This window comes from Manis pentadactyla, chromosome 4 (genome assembly GCF_030020395.1).
Source record: "Manis pentadactyla isolate mManPen7 chromosome 4, mManPen7.hap1, whole genome shotgun sequence".
Classification (NCBI taxonomy): domain Eukaryota; kingdom Metazoa; phylum Chordata; class Mammalia; order Pholidota; family Manidae; genus Manis; species Manis pentadactyla.
In genome coordinates, this window is record NC_080022.1 from 43,625,320 (window position 1) to 43,643,269 (window position 17,950).

Sequence of the window (17,950 nt, forward strand, 5' to 3'; positions counted from 1 at the left end):
TACTAAAAATCACCTCTGTACCCTGAAGGTAAAACAACGTTAATAAGCACTTAATATATAATAACTCTAATACAGAGGGGAGGAGCACAGGCTCTAGATTCAGAAGGCCTCAGTTTAAAGTTCCACCTGTCACCTGCCAGTTGTGTGTACTGGGGCAAGTTACTTAAGCTCTGTGCTTCAAGTTGGTAGAATGAGAATAAGAAGGTTCCTGGAATAAAGGGTAATTTTAAGGGTTAAATGAGATGATCCAAGTAAGGAACTAAATGGTGCCCAGTGGTATTAAACATTGAATAAGTATTGGCCATTGTGATGATAATGATGGTAATAGTCAACATATGATTTTCTTATATTTCAAATGAGGAAACCATGGCTTACGGGAGATACTGCACCTTGTCCGAGACCACATAGCTATGACTACTGCCTGGACAAGGATTCAAAGTTAGGCTCCTAAGTCTGAGCTCTTGCCACAGCAACTAGTATATGATGGTATATAATTTGGCATAAATTTTGGTACGTCTTTTTCTTTTTCTTTTTTTGGTATTATTAATCTACAATTACATGAGGAACATTGTTAACTAGGATATCCTCTTCACCAAGTCCCCCCCACAAACCCCATTACAGTCACTGTCCATCAGCGTAGTAAGATGCTGTAGAGTCACTACTTGTCTTCTCTGTGTTGCACAGCCCTCTCTGTGCCCCCACACACATTATACATGCTAATCGTAATGCCCCCTTTCTTCCTCCCACCCCTTATCCCTCCCTTCCCACCATCCTCCCCAGTCCCTTTCCCTTTGGTAACTGTTAGTCCATTCTTGGGTTCTGTGAGTCTACTGCTGTTTTGTTCCTTCAGTTTTTCCTTTGTTCTTATACTCCACATATGAGTGAAATCATTTGGTACTTGTCTTTCTCCACCTGGTTTATTTCACTGAGCATAAAACCCTCTAGCTCCAGCCATGCTGTGGCAAATGGTAGGATTTGTTTTCTTTTTACGGCTGAATAATATTCCATTGTGCATATGTACCCCATCTTCTTTATCCATTCATCTACTGATTAGGTTGCTAATCAACAACTTAGGTTGCTTCCATTTCTTGGCTATTGTAAATTGTGCTGCAATAAACATAGGGGTGCATATGTCTTTTTCAAACTGGGCTGCGGCATTCTTAGGGTAAATTCCTAGAAGTGGAATTCATCAAATGATATCTTTATTTTGAGCTTTTTGAGGAACCTCCATACTGCTTTCCACAATGGTTGAACTAATTTACATTCCCACCAGCAGTGTAGGAGGGTTCTCCTTTCTCCACAACCTTGCCAACATTTGTTGTTGTTTGTCTTTTGGATGGTGGCAATCCTTACTGGTGTGAGGTGATATCTTATTGTGGTTTTAATTTGCATTTCTCTGATGACTGGCGATGTGGAGCATCTTTTCATGTGTCTGTTGGCCATCTGAATTTCTTCTTTGGAGAACTGTCTGCTCAGCTCGTCTGCCCATTTTTTTAATTGGATTATTTGCTTTTTGTTTGTAGAGGTGCGTGAACTCTTTATATATTTTGGATGTCAACCCTTTATTGGATCTGTCATTTATGAATATATTCTCCCATACTGTAGGATGCCTTTTTGTTCTATTGATGGTGTCCTTTGCTGTAAAGAAGCTTTTCAGCTTGATATAGTCCCGCTTTTCATTTTTGCTTTTGTTTCCCTTGCCCAGGGAGATATGTTCATGAAGAAGTTGCTCATGTTTATCTCCAAGAGATTTTTGCCTATGTTTTTTCTAAGAGTTTTATGGTTTCATGAGTTACATTCAGGTCTTTGATCCATTTCAAATTTACTTTTGTGTATGGGGTTAGACAATGATCCAGTTTCATTCTCTTGCATGTAGCTGTCCAGTTTTGCCAATACCAGCTGTTGAAGAGGCTGTCATTTCCCCATTGTATGTCCATGACTCCTTTATCATATATTTTTTTTTTTTTTTTTTTTTTTTTTTTTTTTATAGATAATTATTTTTTATTGAAGGGTAGTTGACACACAGTATTACATTACATTAGTTTCAGGTGTACAACACAGTGATTCAACATTTATATACATGATAATTCTAAGTACCAGCTATCACCATACCAAGTTGTTACAATATTTTGACTATATTCCTTATGCTATACATTACATCCCGGTTGCTTATTTATTTTACAATTGGAAGTGTGTACTTTTTCTTGGTTGTTGTTGTTAGGGCATCTCTCATTTTTATTGATCAAATGGTTGTTAACAACAATAAAATTCTGTATAGGGGAGTCAATGCTCAATGCACAATCATTAATCCACCCCAAGCCTAATTTTCGTCAGTCTCCAATCTTCTGAAGCATAACGAACAAGTTCTTACATGGAGAACAAATTCTTACATAGTGAATAAGTTACATGGTGAACAGTACAAGGGCAGTCATCACAGAAACTTTCGGTTTTGCTCATGCATTATGAACTATAAACAGTTCAAATATGAATACTCATTTGGTTTTTATACTTGATTTATATGTGGATACCACTTTTCTCTCTTTATTATTATTATTTTTAATAAAATGCTGAAGTGGTAGGTAGATACTAGATAAAGGTAGAAAACATAGTTTAGTGTTGTAAGAGAGCAAATGTATATGATCAGGTGTGTGCCTGTAGACTATGTGTTAATCCAAGCTAGACAAGGGCAATAAAACATCCACATATGCAGAAGATTTCTCTCAGAACAGGGGGGGTGAGGTTCTAAGCCTCACCTCTGTTGATCCCCAATTTCTCACCTGATGACCCCCCAGCGACTGTGCCTGTCTTAGGTTGTTCCTCCCTTGAGGAATCTTACCCGTCTCTGGCTAACCAGTCATCTTCCGGGGCCACACAGGGAAATGTTAAGTTGGTAAGTGAGAGAGAAGCCTTATTGTTTGAAATGGTTAGCTTTTTATTTCTTTGCATATTTATGCCCTGTGGCTTCTATGCCCAGCATTTGTCTTGAGGTATCTTTACCACTTGGAGGAGTTATGATACTCGGTAAATTTGATATGAGGCACGAATTCTATTTAAGAATTCGTTGTAATTAGGAAGGAAGAAGAAAAGCTATAGAAGTAGCAGGCAGGAGAAAACATGGGAAGATTGATTATTTCTTTGACATATCTTCTTGTAGAGTAACTTCAGCATGTATATATTTTAAGCTACTACTTAAATTGCGCACACACATTAACATAATAGGAGTATAGTTACATAACCAAAGCATACCTGTAATTACCAGCCATCTCCAGTGAAACCAAGAAAACCAGTTAGGCACCCTAGGCATTTGTGAAAACTTATCAATGATATGATGGTTATTATCTAACTGAATTTGAATAGTTTGAGAAAAATCAGACAAATTAAAACAACCCATTCCTGGGCACTGTTCACATCCCATATGTTCTTTTAACAGTAAATAGTCTGTAGTTGTAAGATTTTGGAGCGCTACAATTTGCACTTCTCCTAATTCTTGGTTGAGTTCCAACAGTATAGATCCAGTCAAATTTGTTGTTTTACTGTATGCACAGGCCAGCTTAGATATCTCCTTCATTCCCATGGCAAGTCCAGAAGCTGGTGGGATGAGTGCATCTACAGCTGTAGCAGTGCGTGGATCTTTGTTGGGGTTTTTTGATGATCATCTTCTGGCATGAGTCTTCCCGAGAGTGCTGATGTTGGAAGTTCTCTTTCATATCGTTTCTTAGTTCATTTTCGGGGTAGCCAAATTAGGCTTTGATCCTCTGTATAAACACAAACAGACCCTTTGCCTACACTTTTATATGTCCTTTATATTATTGTGTAGAACTCATTAGAGGTCACCACATAGGAACTGCATTTTTTTTTTTTTAATCATTAATCTACACTTACATGACGAATACTTATGAATACTTTGTTTACTAGGCTCTCCCCTATACCAGGTCCCCCCTATATACTCCTTTACAGTCACTGTCCATCAGCGTAGCAACCTGTTGTAGAATCACTACTTGTCTTCTCTGTGTTGTACAGCCCTCCCCTTTCTCCCACCCCGCTATGGATGCTAATCTTAATACCCCCCTACTTCTCCCCCCCTTATCCCTCCCTACCCACCCATCCTCCCCAGTCCCTTTCCCTTTGGTACCTGTTAGTCCATTCTTGAGTTCTGTGATTCTGCTGCTGTTTTGTTCCTTCAGTTTTTCCTTTGTTCTTATATTCCACAGATGAGTGAAATCATTTGGTATTTCTCTTTCTCTGCTTGGCTTGTTTCACTGAGCAAAATACCCTCCAGCTCCATCCATGTTGCTGCAAATGGTTGGATTTGCCCTTTTCTTATGGCAGAGTAGTATTCCATTGTGTATATGTACCACATCTTCTTTATCCATTCATCTATCGATGGACATTTAGGTTGCTTCCAATTCTTGGCTATTGTAAATAGTGCTGCGATAAACATAGGGGTGCACTGATCTTTCTCATACTTGATTGCTGCATTCTTAGGGTAAATTCCTAGGAGTGCAATTCCTGGATCAAATGGTAAGTCTGTTTTGAGCATTTTGATGTACCTCCATACTGCTTTCCACAATGGTTGAACAAGTTTACATTCCCACCAGCAGTGTAGGAGGGTTCCCCTTTCTCCACAACCTCGCCAACATTTGTTGTTGTTTGTCTTTTGGATGGCAGCCATCCTTACTGGTGTGAGGTGATACCTCATTGTAGTTTTAATTTGCATTTCTCTGATAATTAGCGATGTGGAGCATCTTTTCATGTGTCTGTTGGCCATCTGAATTTCTTTTTTGGAGAACCGTCTGTTCAGTTCCTTTGCCCATTTTTTAATTGGGTTATTTGTTTTTTGTTTGTTGAGGCGTGTGAGCTCTTTATATATTCTGGACGTCAAGCCTTTATCGGATGTGTCATTTTCAAAGATATTCTCCCATACTGTAGGGTTTCTTTTTGTTCTATTGATGGTGTCTTTTGCTGTACAGAAGCTTTTCAGCTTAATATAGTCCCACTTGTTCATTTTTGCTGTTGTTTTCCTTGCCCGGGGAGATATGTTCAAGAAGAGGTCACTCATGTTTATGTCTAAGAGGTTTGTGCCTATGTTTTCTTCCAAGAGTTTAATGGTTTCATGACTTACATTCAGGTCTTTGATCCATTTTGAGTTTACTTTTGTATATGGGGTTAGACGATGGTCCAGTTTCATTCTCCTACATGTAGCTGTCCAGTTTTGCCAGCACCATCTGTTGAAGAGACTGTCATTTCGCCATTGTATGTCCATGGCTCCTTTATCAAATATTAATTGACCATATATGTCTGAGTTAATGTCTGGATTCTCTAGTCTGTTCCATTGGTCTGTGGCTCTGTTCTTGTGCCAGTACCAAATTGTCTTGATTACTATGGCTTTATAATAGAGCTTGAAGTTGGGGAGTGAGATCCCCCCTACTTTATTCTTCTTTCTCAGGATTGCTTTGGCTATTCGGGGTCTTTGGTGGTTCCATATGAATTTTTGAATTATTTGATCCAGTTCATTGAAGAATGTTGCTGGTAGTTTCATAGGGATTGCATCAAATCTGTATATTGCTTTGGGCAGGATGGCCATTTTGACGATATTAATTCTTCCTAGCCATGAGCATGGGATGCGTTTCCATCTGTTAGTGTCCCCTTTAATTTCTTTTAAGAGTGACTTGTAGTTTTCAGAATATAAGTCTTTCACTTCTTTGGTTAGGTTTATTCCTAGGTATTTTATTTTTTTTGATGCAATTGTGAATGGAGTTGTTTTCCTGATTTCTCTTTCTGTTGGTTCATTGTTGGTATATAGGAAAGCCACAGATTTCTGTGTGTTGATTTTGTATCCTGCAACTTTGCTGTATTCCGATATCAGTTCTAGTAGTTCTGGGGTGGAGTCTTTAGGGTTTTTTATGTACAGTATCATGTCATCTGCAAATAGTGACAGTTTGACTTCTTCTTTGCCAATCTGGATTCCTTGTATTTTTTTGTTTTGTCTGATTGCCGTGGCTAGGACCTCTAGTACAATGTTAAATAACAGTGGGGAGAGTGGGCATCCCTGTCTAGTTCCCGATCTCAGCGGAAATGCTTTCAGCTTCTCGCTATTCAATATAATGTTGGCTGTGGGTTTTTCATAGATGGCCTTTATTATGTTGAGGTACTTGCCCTCTATTCCCATTTTGCTGAGAGTTTTTATTATGAATGGATGTTGAACTTTGTCAAATGCTTTTTCAGCATCTATGGAGATGATCATGTGGTTTTTGTCTTTCTTTTTGTTGATGTGGTGGATGATATTGATGGACTTTCGAATGTTGTGCCATCCTTGCATCCCTGGGATGAATCCCACTTGGTCATGGTGTACGATGGTTTTGATGTATTTTTGAATTCGGTTTGCTAAAATTTTGTTGAGTATTTTTGCGTCTACGTTCATCAGGGATATTGGTCTATAGTTTTCTTTTTTGGTGGTGTCTTTGCCTGGTTTTGTTATTAGGGTGATGTTAGCTTCATAGAATGAGTTTGGGAGTATCCCCTCCTCTTCTATTTCTTGGAAAACTTTAAGGAGAATGGGTATTATGTCTTCCCTGTATGTCTGATAAAATTCCGAGGTAAATCCATCTGGCCCGGGGGTTTTGTTCTTTGGTAGTTTTTTGATTACCGCTTCAATTTCGTTGCTGGTAATTGGTCTGTTTAGATTTTCTGTTTCTTTTTGGGTCAGTCTTGGAAGGTTGTATTTTTCTAGGAAGTTGTCCATTTCTCCTAGGTTTCCCAGCTTGTTAGCATATAGGTTTTCATAGTAGTCTCTAATAATTCTTTGTATTTCTGCAGGATCTGTTGTGATTTTTCCTTTCTCATTTCTGATACTGTTGATTTGTGTTGACTCTCTTTTCCTCTTAATAAGTCTGGCTAGAGGCTTATCTATTTTGTTTATTTTCTCGAAGAACCAGCTCTTGGTTTCATTGATTTTTGCTATTGTTTTATTCTTCTCAATTTTATTTATTTCTTCTCTGATCTTTATTATGTCCCTCCTTCTGCTGACCTTAGGCCTCATTTGTTCTTCTTTTTCCAATTTTGATAGTTGTGACATTAGACCGTTCATTTGGGATTGCTCTTCCTTTTTTAAATATGCTTGGAGTGCTATATACTTTCCTCTTAAGACTGCTTTTGCTGCGTCCCACAGAAGTTGGGGCTTAGTGTTGTTGTTGTCATTTGTTTCCATATATTGCTGGATCTCCATTTTGATTTGGTCATTGATCCATTGATTATTTAGGAGCGTGTTGTTTAGCCTCCATGTGTTTGTGAGCCTTTTTGCTTTCTTTGAACAGTTTATTTCTAGTTTAATGCCTTTGTGGTCTGAAAAGTTGGTTGGTAGGATTTCAATCTTTTGGAATTTACTGAGGCTCTTTTTGTGTCCTAGTATGTGGTCTATTCTGGAGAATGTTCCATGTGCACTTGAGAAGAACGTGTATCCTGTTGCTTTTGGATGTAGAGTTCTGTAGATGTCTATTAGGTCCATCTGTTCTAGTGTGTTGTTCAGTGCCTCTGTGTCCTTACTTATTTTCTGTCTGGTGGATCTGTCCTTTGGAGTGAGTGGTGTGTTGAAGTCTCCTAGAATGAATGCATTGCATTCTATTTCCTCCTTTAGTTCTGTTAATATTTGTTTCAGGTATGTTGGTGCTCCTGTATTGGGTGCATATATATTTATAATGGTTATATCCTCTTGATGGACTGAGCCCTTTATCATTATGTAATGTCCTTCTTTGTCTTTTGTTACTTTCTTTATTTTGAAGTCTGTTTTGTCTGATACCAGAATTGCAACGCCTGCTTTCTTCTCTCTGTTGTTTGCTTGAAATATCTTTTTCCATCCCTTGACTTTAAGTCTGTGCGCGTCTTTGGGTTTGAGGTGAGTCTCTTGTAAGCAGCATATGGATGGATCTTGCTTTTTTATCCATTCTATTACTCTGTGTCTTTTGATTGGTGCATTCAGTCCATTTACATTTAGGGTGATTATTGAAAGGTATGAATTTATTGCCATTGCAGGCTTTAAGTTTGTGGTTACCAAAGGTTTAGGGTTAGCTTCTTTACTGTCTTACTGTCTAACTTAACTCGCTTGTTGAGCTATTATAAACACAATCTGATGATTCTTTATTTCTCTCCCTTCTTATTCCTCCTCCTCCCTTCTTCATATGTTGGGTGTTTTGTTGTGTGCTCTTTTTAGGAGTGCTCCCATCTAGAGCAGTCCCTGTAGGATGCCCTGTAGAGGTGGTTTGTGGGAGGCAAATTCCCTCAACTTTTGCTTGTCTGGGAATTGTTTAATCCCTCCTTCATATTTAAATGATATTCGTGCTGGATACAGTAGTCTTGGTTCGAGGCCCTTCTGTTTCATTGCATTAAGTATATCATGCCATTCTCTTCTGGCCTGTAGGGTTTCTGTTGAGAAGTCTGATGATAGCCTGATGGGTTTTCCTTTGTAGGTAACCTTTTTTTTCTCTCTGGCTGCTTGTAATACTTTGTCCTTGTCTTTGATCTTTGCCATTTTAATTATTATGTGTCTTGGTGTTGCCCTCCTTGGATCCCTTGTCATGGGAGTTCTGTGTACCTCTGTGGTCTGAGAGGCCATTTCTTCCCCTAGTTTGGGGAAATTTTCAGCAATTATTTCTTCAAAGACGTTTTCTATCCCCTTTTCTCTCTCTACTTCTTCTGGAATGCCTATGATTCTTAAATTATTTCTTTTATATTGATCACTCAGCTCTCTTAAAATTCTTTCATTCCTGGAGATCCTTTTATCTCTCTCTGCATCAGCTTCTCTGCGTTCCTGTTCTCTGTTTTCTAGTCCATTAATGGTCTCTTGCATCTCGTCCATTCTGTTTTGAAGTCCTTCCAGAGCTTGTTTTATTTCTGAATTCTCCTTCCTTAGTTCTTGCATATTTCTCTGCAAGTCCATCAGCATGGTTATGACTTTTGTTTTGAATTCTTTTTCAGGTAGACTGGCTAAATCTATCTCCCCAGATTCCTTCTCAGGGGAAGATGTAGCAGATGCCGAAGCTGTCTGGGTTAGTCTTGTCTGAATCATATTTTTTTGCCTTTTCATGTTGACAGGTGCTATTGACTGTCAGCTGGGAGGGCCAAAATTTTCACTTACTACTGGCCTTTCTTTACTGGGGCAACTGCGACCCCTAGTGGCTTGTGTTGGGTAATTGCGTGTAGAGTGGGTCTTTGTGTCTTGCCTGGCCGGGAGGGAGAAATTTCCCTTTCTGTGGGCGGAATTTGTCTCAGGCTGCTTCTCTGCTTTCGCAGCGCCCGGTGGGGTGATGGATGGGGGGGCTGCTTGACTGTTTGCCTCCGTGAGGGGTCTCAGAGCTGTTGCCCAGGGGGTTAGTGCACCCGGTTTTCCCTGTAATTTCCAGCTGCTGTACTGTGACCTGGGTTGTTTCCGTCAAGCTGTTAAGTCCCTGTCCCTTTAAGACTTTCAAAAAGCCCCCGCTTTTCTTTGTCACAGGGGCATCAGCTTCAGCACCCGCTCTGAGGTCTTACCCCCTGTTCTCCCAGTATCCAGGGCCCCCTGGGCATATACTGTGTCTGCGCTCTGGCCCGGATGGCTGGGGCTGGGTGCTCGGCAGTCCTGGGCTCCGTCTCCCTCCCGCTCTGCCTATTGTTCTCCCGCCGGGAGCTGGGGGGAGGGGCGCTCGCGTCCCGCAGGGCCGGGGCTTGTATCTTACCCCTTTCACCAGTCGCTGGGTTCTCGCTGGTGTAGCTGCAGTCTGGCCACTGTCCTGCGTCTTCTGGTCTCTCTTTTAGGGCTAGTTGTGTTTGTTGTATTTTCAAAAGTATATATGTTTTTGGGAGGAGATTTCCACTGTCCTACTCACGCCGCCATGTTGGCTCCGCCTCTCCATTCCTTTATCATATATTAATTGACCGTATATGTTTGGGTTAATATCTGGACTCTCTATTCCGTTCCACTGGTCTGTGGCTCTGTTCTTGTGCCAGTACCAAATTGTCTTGATTACTGTGGCTTTGTAGTAGAGCTTGAAGTTGGTAAGCGAGATGCCCCTTGCTTTATTCTTCTTTCTCAGGATTGCTTTGGCTATTTGGGGTCTTTTGTGGTTCCATATGAATTTTTGAACTATTTGTTCCAGTTTGTTGAAGAATGTTGTTGGTATTTTGATAGGCACTGCATTGAACCTGTAGATTGCTTTAGGTAGGATGGTCATTTTGACAATATTAATTCTTCCTAGCCAGGAGCATGGGATGAGTTTCCATATGTTAGTGTCCTCTTTAATTTCTCTTAAGAGTGTCTTGTAGTTTTCAGGGTATAGGTCTTTCACTTTCTTGGTTAGGTATTTTATTCTTTTTGATGCAGTTGTGAATGGAATTGTTTTCCTGATTTCTCTTTCTGTTAGTTCACCTTTAGTGTACAGGAAAGCAACAGATTTCTGTGTATTAATTTTGTATCCTGCAACTTTGCTGAATTCAGATATTAGTTCTAGTAGTTTTGGAATGGAGTCTTTAGGGTTTTTTATGTACAATATCATGTCATCTGCAAATAGTGACAGTTTGACTTCTTCTTTACCAATCTGGATGCCTTGTATTTCTTTGTTTTGCCTGATTGCCTTGGCTAGGACCTCCAGTACTATGTTGAGTAACAGTGGGGAGAGTGGGCATCCCTGTCTTGTTCCCTATCTTAGGTAAAAGCTTTCAGCTTCTCGCTGTTAAGTATGATGTTGGCTGTGGGTTTGTCGTATATGGCCTTTATTATGTTGAGGTACTTGCCCTATATACCCATTTTGTTGAGAGTTTTTATCATGAATGGATGTTGAATTTTGTTGAATGCTTTTTCAGCTTCTATGGAAATGGTCATGTGGTTTCTGTCCTTCTTTTTGTAGATGTAGTTGATTATGTTGATGGATTTTCGAATGTTGTACCATCTTTGCATCCCTGAGATGAATCCCACTTGATCATGGTGTATGATCTTCTTGATTTTTTTTGGTATGTATTTTGATATATCATGGAGTTCTACAGAGAGCACCTGGCACCCAAGAGCTCCACTATTTCAGTACGCCTGTAAGCTGAAGGCTGTAAACTAGGTGCTCTTCTATTGCATCATAATCATGATGTATTTATAAAATATTAATAGAAATACTATTTTTTCTGGAATACAATAGGAACATAGAACTAAATCTTAATGCTCAAAATCAGCCAACTGAAATTCGCCATCCAATCCAACGCAGAAACCTGGTGTCTCCCTAGAATCCCTGATCTCTCCCCCTCACCTCTTTTCTACCAAGTCCACTGAGCTCACCCACTAAATATCTGTGTCCAGTTCTAGTCTGGACTTCATCATTTCTAGCCTAGACCACTTCAACAGTCTCCTACCTGGTCTTTTGGCATCCGGTCCATCTCCTTCCAGTTTATACTCTACACAGCATTATTTCTGAAATATCTTTAAACATATCCAGCCACATTGTTTAAAATCCATCAATATCTCCTAAGAGTGTTCAGAGGACAATTAATACTCACTGGGCTGAGTCCTTACCTATCTGTGTCACCTCATCTTCTGCCTTCATCTGTATTTTGCTCCCAATGGAAGTAAAGGTAGGAGACACTCTGTCTGCACCATGTTTTTATGCCTCTGTGACTCCCAAAACTGTTCCCTTTGCCTAGATCATCCTTCCCTTCCTTCTGCCCTTGGCTACCTCCTACTCTTTCATCAAGACTCAATTTAAGGGTCACTACCTCCAGGAAGCCATCCATAACCTCCTTTCCTCTGTTCCCACAATACTGGTGCTCCCCTCCACCAACAGGCTTCCCACGGGTAACCATGGTCTGTTTGCCTGTGTCTCCCCAAGGCAGAGGCTACATGTGATTTACCTTCATGCTGCCAGAGCCTGACCCTCTACGCTGCACACAGGAGATAATGAGTAAATGTGTGAAAATGTTTTTGAAAAGTTAAAAGAGAAAAACAATTTCAAAGACAAGTTTGAACCTCAGTTTTGTCAGAGTCATCATTCCCCAGTAACTCATCATCCTCTTCTCTCCTTGAGCCTCCTGGGGTTGCTGGATGAAGTTTTGGGGTTTCACGAGCATCCTCAATGCTTATCGTAGTAGCATCTGGGTTTGCTGCTACAGAAGTGGCTGTATCACCAAATTCTGAAATTAGTTAGAGCACAAGGGCATCAGAGATCTTACCCATGCTAGAAATGATACACTTTTAATTTAAAGACAAGCTATTACAGCCTCAGCTTTGCTGAGACTCTGATACAAATGGCAAAAGGTTCTGAAAAAAATTTGTCTAGAAATCCAGCTGACTTAGAATATGACTACAAAGACAACAGAATTTGGAGTCAGACCTGGATTTTAGTCCTGGCTCAGCTAATTACTAACTATATGAGCCTGAGTAACTTAACCTCTATAAGCCTTAGTGTTCTCACCAATACAATGGGGAAAATACTATTTACTTTAGAGAATTTTGGTAGGGTTAGGAAAATAACCTAGTACTTGGCAAAGCGCCTGGCCAATAGCAAGTATTCAGTCTAAAACTCTTCTCTGATTCAAGCTCAAAAAAATTCAGTGCAAGTCATTTTTTTCTGGTAAGTCATATATAATCACTATAGAAAATATGGGGTCAAAAATGAAAGCAGAAACTGTAGAATAAAAAACCCTTAGTCCCACCACATAAAGGAAAATGCTATTAATTTTTGGATATTTCCTTTTCTCTGTATAGTGAATCTGTAAGATTCATGGCAGTGATGACCATTTGTTCATTCAACAAATATTTACTGCATGTCCACAAGGTGCCAAGTACTAGTTTAAGATGTGATGATAATATAAACACAGTTTTGCATCCTGCTCTGTCTACTGGAGATTATATAAAAGTGATTTTTTCATATTAGATCAGTCCTAACAATGAACATTTGTGTGGCTTCATAACATTCCACCAGCTGGGAGGTATGGGGAGAAGAGAGATACCATAAATAACAAAACTATTCCACTGTTAGTGGATGTTTGGGGTATTTCCAGCTTTTCATTATTACAAATAATACTGTAAGGAATGTCTGCATAGAAAGTCTTTGAGTTGTCTTTGGATAAACACATGTAGTGGGATCAGTAGCTCAATGGGTGCAAACCATCTTTAGGGCTCTTAAGCCATACTGCTAAACTGCTTTCCAAAAACACTTCCCCTATTCATGTCCATCAGCAATAATTGAGACTTCCTGTCTCTGGTCTTTTATAGCTGCCCTTCCATAACATTCAGGGCAGCTCTGAACCTTGGAAGGTTACCAGCGGAGCACCATTATAGCACTACAAGCATGGCATGAATCCTGTGACTGGCGGGATAAATAAGCCCACTTTTCTTGTTGCTTTTCAGCTACGTTAGTTTTATGGAGAGAATTAAAGTGACTGAAATTAATTAGGTGGCTGATCTGTAACAGTCACTCAAGCCTCTGTCTCCAATGTTTTGGGTGTTAAAGCAGCATGAAGCTCTGGAATGAGATGGTCTTATTTTTAAGACCAACACTCCATGACCGTGGAAAAATTACTCAATAGCTCTGAGTCCATTTCTTCAACTAAAAATACAGATAATACCTATCTTACAGAGAGATTCTGAGGATGAAATGAGATAATAATAAATATTGTTATAGTGCCCCGACTGGACAGGGCACTGACATCTAGAAGGGTAGTCACAACTTTGCTTGAGGAAATAAGATGGAGGAAGACACACTTACTTCTCATACTTAAAAAGCAGTAGTGCCACACTGGGGAGGGCATGCCAGAAGGAGGAACAAAGAGTCTCACTTTAGAGAGACAAAGTGTTTGCCTCTGTTCCATTCCTGTTTGACAAAGGTCAAAGGGGTTCAAGGGAGGGTGAAACTCACTTAGTTGATGGGATTAGGAAAGGCTTCCTGGAGAAGATGATACATGAAAAGAATGGCCAGAGGCAGTGGGGACATACCTTATGCAAAGGGAATGGGGTAAGCAAGACCCAGAGGATGCAAAATGTGTCCTGTGTTTGAGGAACAGCAGATGGCACAATCTGATTGGAATGTATGATATGTGTGCCGCTCATATGATGGCGATTCACATATTCTGCTCTATGTTAGCTATTCTTGTCCATTTCACCTCTTTGAGGGCACAAGTGGAATGTTTATTTCCACCATCAACATTCTTTGCTTCTACATCCTGGCATATCCCATGCTATGTTTGCCTCTGTTCCATTCCTGACACAATGTCTTCCACCCCAAGGGTCCTGATGTCACATACACATCTAACACTCATTTCTCCTTGGGGAACACTTCCATGATCCCACAGCATCCTGTGTTATTTTTCTGAAGAGCAAAGTCCTTAATACAATTTATAAATCCTTCATGATTTGGCTCCTGCTTCCTCTCAAACCTTACCCTCTGCTAGTCTCCCCACCATCTGTGCTCTGATACCTTGACCTTCTTTCAATTACTTGGGGGAAAAAAAATGAAACAAGCTTTCTTCCTCTGGTTACTTTGCATCTGCTGTTCTCTACACTTGAACTTTCTCATGCTATACTCAGATAGGATGGCCAAGGAAGGTGTCTTTAATAAAATGAGATGTGAAGAGTGAGAAGCAAACTATGTGGCTATCTGGAGTAAGAATTCTCAAACAGAAAAACAGCACAAAGCCCTACGTTGTGAGTGTCCTTGGTGTCTCAGAGGGACAGTGACAAGGTCCATGCAGGTAGGGCAGAGAGAGAGAAAGGGCAAGAGTAGCAGGAGATGAAATCAGAGGCAGTTCAGGGCTGGACCATGTAGGGCCTCCTAGCATAGGAAGGGCTCTGGCTTTTATCCTAGTGGTGGAAGCCACTGGAAGATTTTGAAGGAATGTCATGATCTGACTTGGTTTTAAAGCAGTACTCTGGCTGCAAAGTACACACTGTAAGGGGACAAGGAGGAAGCTAGACCAGAAGGAAGGCAAAGGCTATAATGCAGACAAGAGGTGATCGTGACCTTGAGCATGGTGGGAGAGTGGGAGAGGTGATGAGAAGTGGCCAGATGCTGGATGTATTTTGAAGATGGAGGTGACAGTATTTGCTGATGAAGTGGATTTCTTTTTAAACATATCTCTTCCTCAGATAGTAGTGAGATAATATAGGCTGTGAAGCCAGGCTGCCTGGGTTCAAATGCTGCTTTACCACCTACTAACCATGTGACCTTTAGGCATATTACTTAATTTTTTCTGTGTCTGTTTCCTCACTGATAGAACAGAGAGAATAAAATAACAATTTCATGAAGTTCACATAAGGATTAAATGAGTTAATATTTGTAATAGCAAAAAAACTTAATGAAACCAAGAGCTGGTTCTGTGAGAAGAGAAGCAAAATAGACAAACCCCTAGCTAGACCTACCAAGAAAAGAGAGGACACAAAATCAGAAATGAAAAAGGAACAGTCACAACTGACACCATGGAAATACAAAGTTATTAGAGAATTCTATGAAAAATTATATGCCAGTAGATTGGACAATCTAGAAGAAAAGGACAAATTCCTAGAAAAGTACAACCTTCCAAGACTGACCCAGGAAGAAGCAGAAAATCTGAACAGACTAATTACCAGCAATGACATTAAATTGGTAATCAAAAAACTCCCAACAAACAAACGTCCAGGACTTATGGCTTTACAGCTAAATTCTACCAAACATTTAAAGAAAAGCTAATACCCATCCTTCTTAAAATTATTCCAGAAAGGAGAAAAGGAGGGAGTACTTCCAAACTCATTCTATGAGGCCAGCATCACCCTAATACCAAAACAAGACAAAGACACTACAAAAAAAGAAAATTACATACCAATATCCCTGATGAACATAGATGCAGAAATACAACAAAATATTAGCAAACCAAATTCAAAAATGCATCGAAGGATCACTCATGACCAAGAGGAATTTATTCCAGGGATGCAAGGATGGTACACTATTCATAAATCAAATCAATGTGATACACTATATTAACAAAAGGAAGGACAAAAACCACATGATCATCATCAGGGAAATGCAAATTAAAACCACAATGAGATATCACCTCACACCAGTTAGGATGGCCAACATCCAACAAACAAGAATCAAATACTGGCAAGGATGCAGAGAAAGGGGAACCCTCCTACACTGTTGATGAGAACGAAAAACGGTTCAACCACTGTGGAAAGCAATATGGAGACTCATCAAAAAACTAAAAATAGAAATACCATTTGACCCAGGAATTCCACTCCTATGAATTTACCCAAAGAAAACAAGATCCCTGATTCAAAAAAACATATGTATCCCTATGTTTATCACTGCACTATTTACAATAGCCAAGATATGGAAGCAACCTAAGTGTCCATCAATAGATGAATGGATAAAGATGTGGTACATATACACAATGGAATATTACTCAGCCATAAAAAGAAAAGAAATCCTACTATTAGCAACAACATGGATGGAGCTAGAGGGTAGTACACTCAGTGAAATAAGCCAGGTGGAGAAAGACAAGTACCAAATGACTTCACTCATTTGTGGAGTATAACAACAAAGCAAAAGAGAAGGAACAAAACAGCAGCAGACTCACAGACACCGAGAGGGGACTAATGGTTACCAAAGGGAAAGGGTTACCAAAGGAGAGGGTAGGCAGGGAGGAAGAAGGGGATTAAGGGGCACCACAGTTCACAATCACAATATAGTAGGTCACATGAAAGGTAGCAGAGCACGGAGAAGACAAGTAATGACTCTGTAGCATCTTACTATGCTGATACACAGTAACTGCAATGGGGTCGTGAGGACTTGATAATATGAATGAATGTTGAAAGCACAATGTTGTTAGTGTGAAACCTTCATAAGATTGTATAGCAATGATACTTTAATAAAACAATTAATTAATTAATTTAAAAAACCCACATGATCATCTCAATAAATGCTGAAAAAGCATGTGACAAAATTCAACATCCATTCATGATAAAAACTCTCAATAAAATGGGTACAGAGAGTATGTACCTCAACATGATAAAGGCCATATACAGCAAACCCACAGCTAACATTATACTCAATGGTGAAAACCTGAGAGCTTTTCCTCTAAGATCAGGAACAAAGCAAGGATGTCCACTCTCACCACTTTTATTCAGCACAGTACTGGAGGTCCTAGCCAGAGCAATCAGGCAAGAAAAAGAGATAAAAGGCAACCAAACTGGTAAGGAAGAAGTAAAACTGTCACTGTTTACAGATGACATGATACCAACACCCTGGTACCAATATACAGAAAATCCTAAAGACCCCACCAAAAAACTGTTAGAACTAATAGCTGTATTCAGCAAAGTTTCAGGATATAAAATCAATACACAGAAATCTGCTGCACTCCTGTATACTAACAATGACCTAGCAGAAAGAGAAATCAGGAAAACAATTCCATTTACAACTCCATCAAAAATAATAAAATCCCTAGGAATAAACCGAACCAAGAAGGGGAAAGAGCTGTACTCTGAAAACTGTAAGATACTTCTGAGAGAAATTATAGACACAAATGAATGGAAATCTATCCCATACTCTTGGAAAATAATTAATATTGTTTCCTGCTGAAAACAATTTACAGATTCAATGAAATCCCTATCAAAATATCAACATTTTTCAATGAACTAGAACAAATAGTATAAAATTCATATGGAACCACAAGAGACCCCAAGTAGCCAAAGCCATCCTGAGAAAGAAGAAAGCTCTCTGACTTCAAGCTATACCACAAAACAACAGTAATTAAAACAGTATGGTACCAGCACAAGAACAGATCCATAGGTCAGTGGAACAGAACAGGGAGCCCAGATATAAATCCACGCATATATGGTCAATTAATGTATGAAAAAGGAGCCATGAATATACAATAAGGAAAAGACAGTCCCTTCAATAACTAGTGTTGGAAAAACTGGACAGCTACATGTAAGAGAATGAAACTGAATACTGTCTATCTCCATATAAAA

The 17,950-nt window shown here is 39.6% G+C and overlaps 1 protein-coding gene across 4 annotated transcripts in view; it reads right to left on the reverse strand.

The window, feature by feature from the left end:
• YIPF1 (Yip1 domain family member 1) overlaps window positions 1-17,950 on the reverse strand; it is a 45,927-nt gene that overhangs the window by 25,098 nt on the left and 2,879 nt on the right. For all 4 annotated transcript variants that reach the window (XM_036911165.2, XM_057500225.1, XM_036911166.2 and 1 more), the window contains exon 3: window positions 11,975-12,138. In XM_036911165.2, coding sequence (XP_036767060.2) covers window positions 11,975-12,138 — 164 coding nt within the window. The remainder of the gene's footprint in view (window positions 1-11,974; window positions 12,139-17,950) is intronic.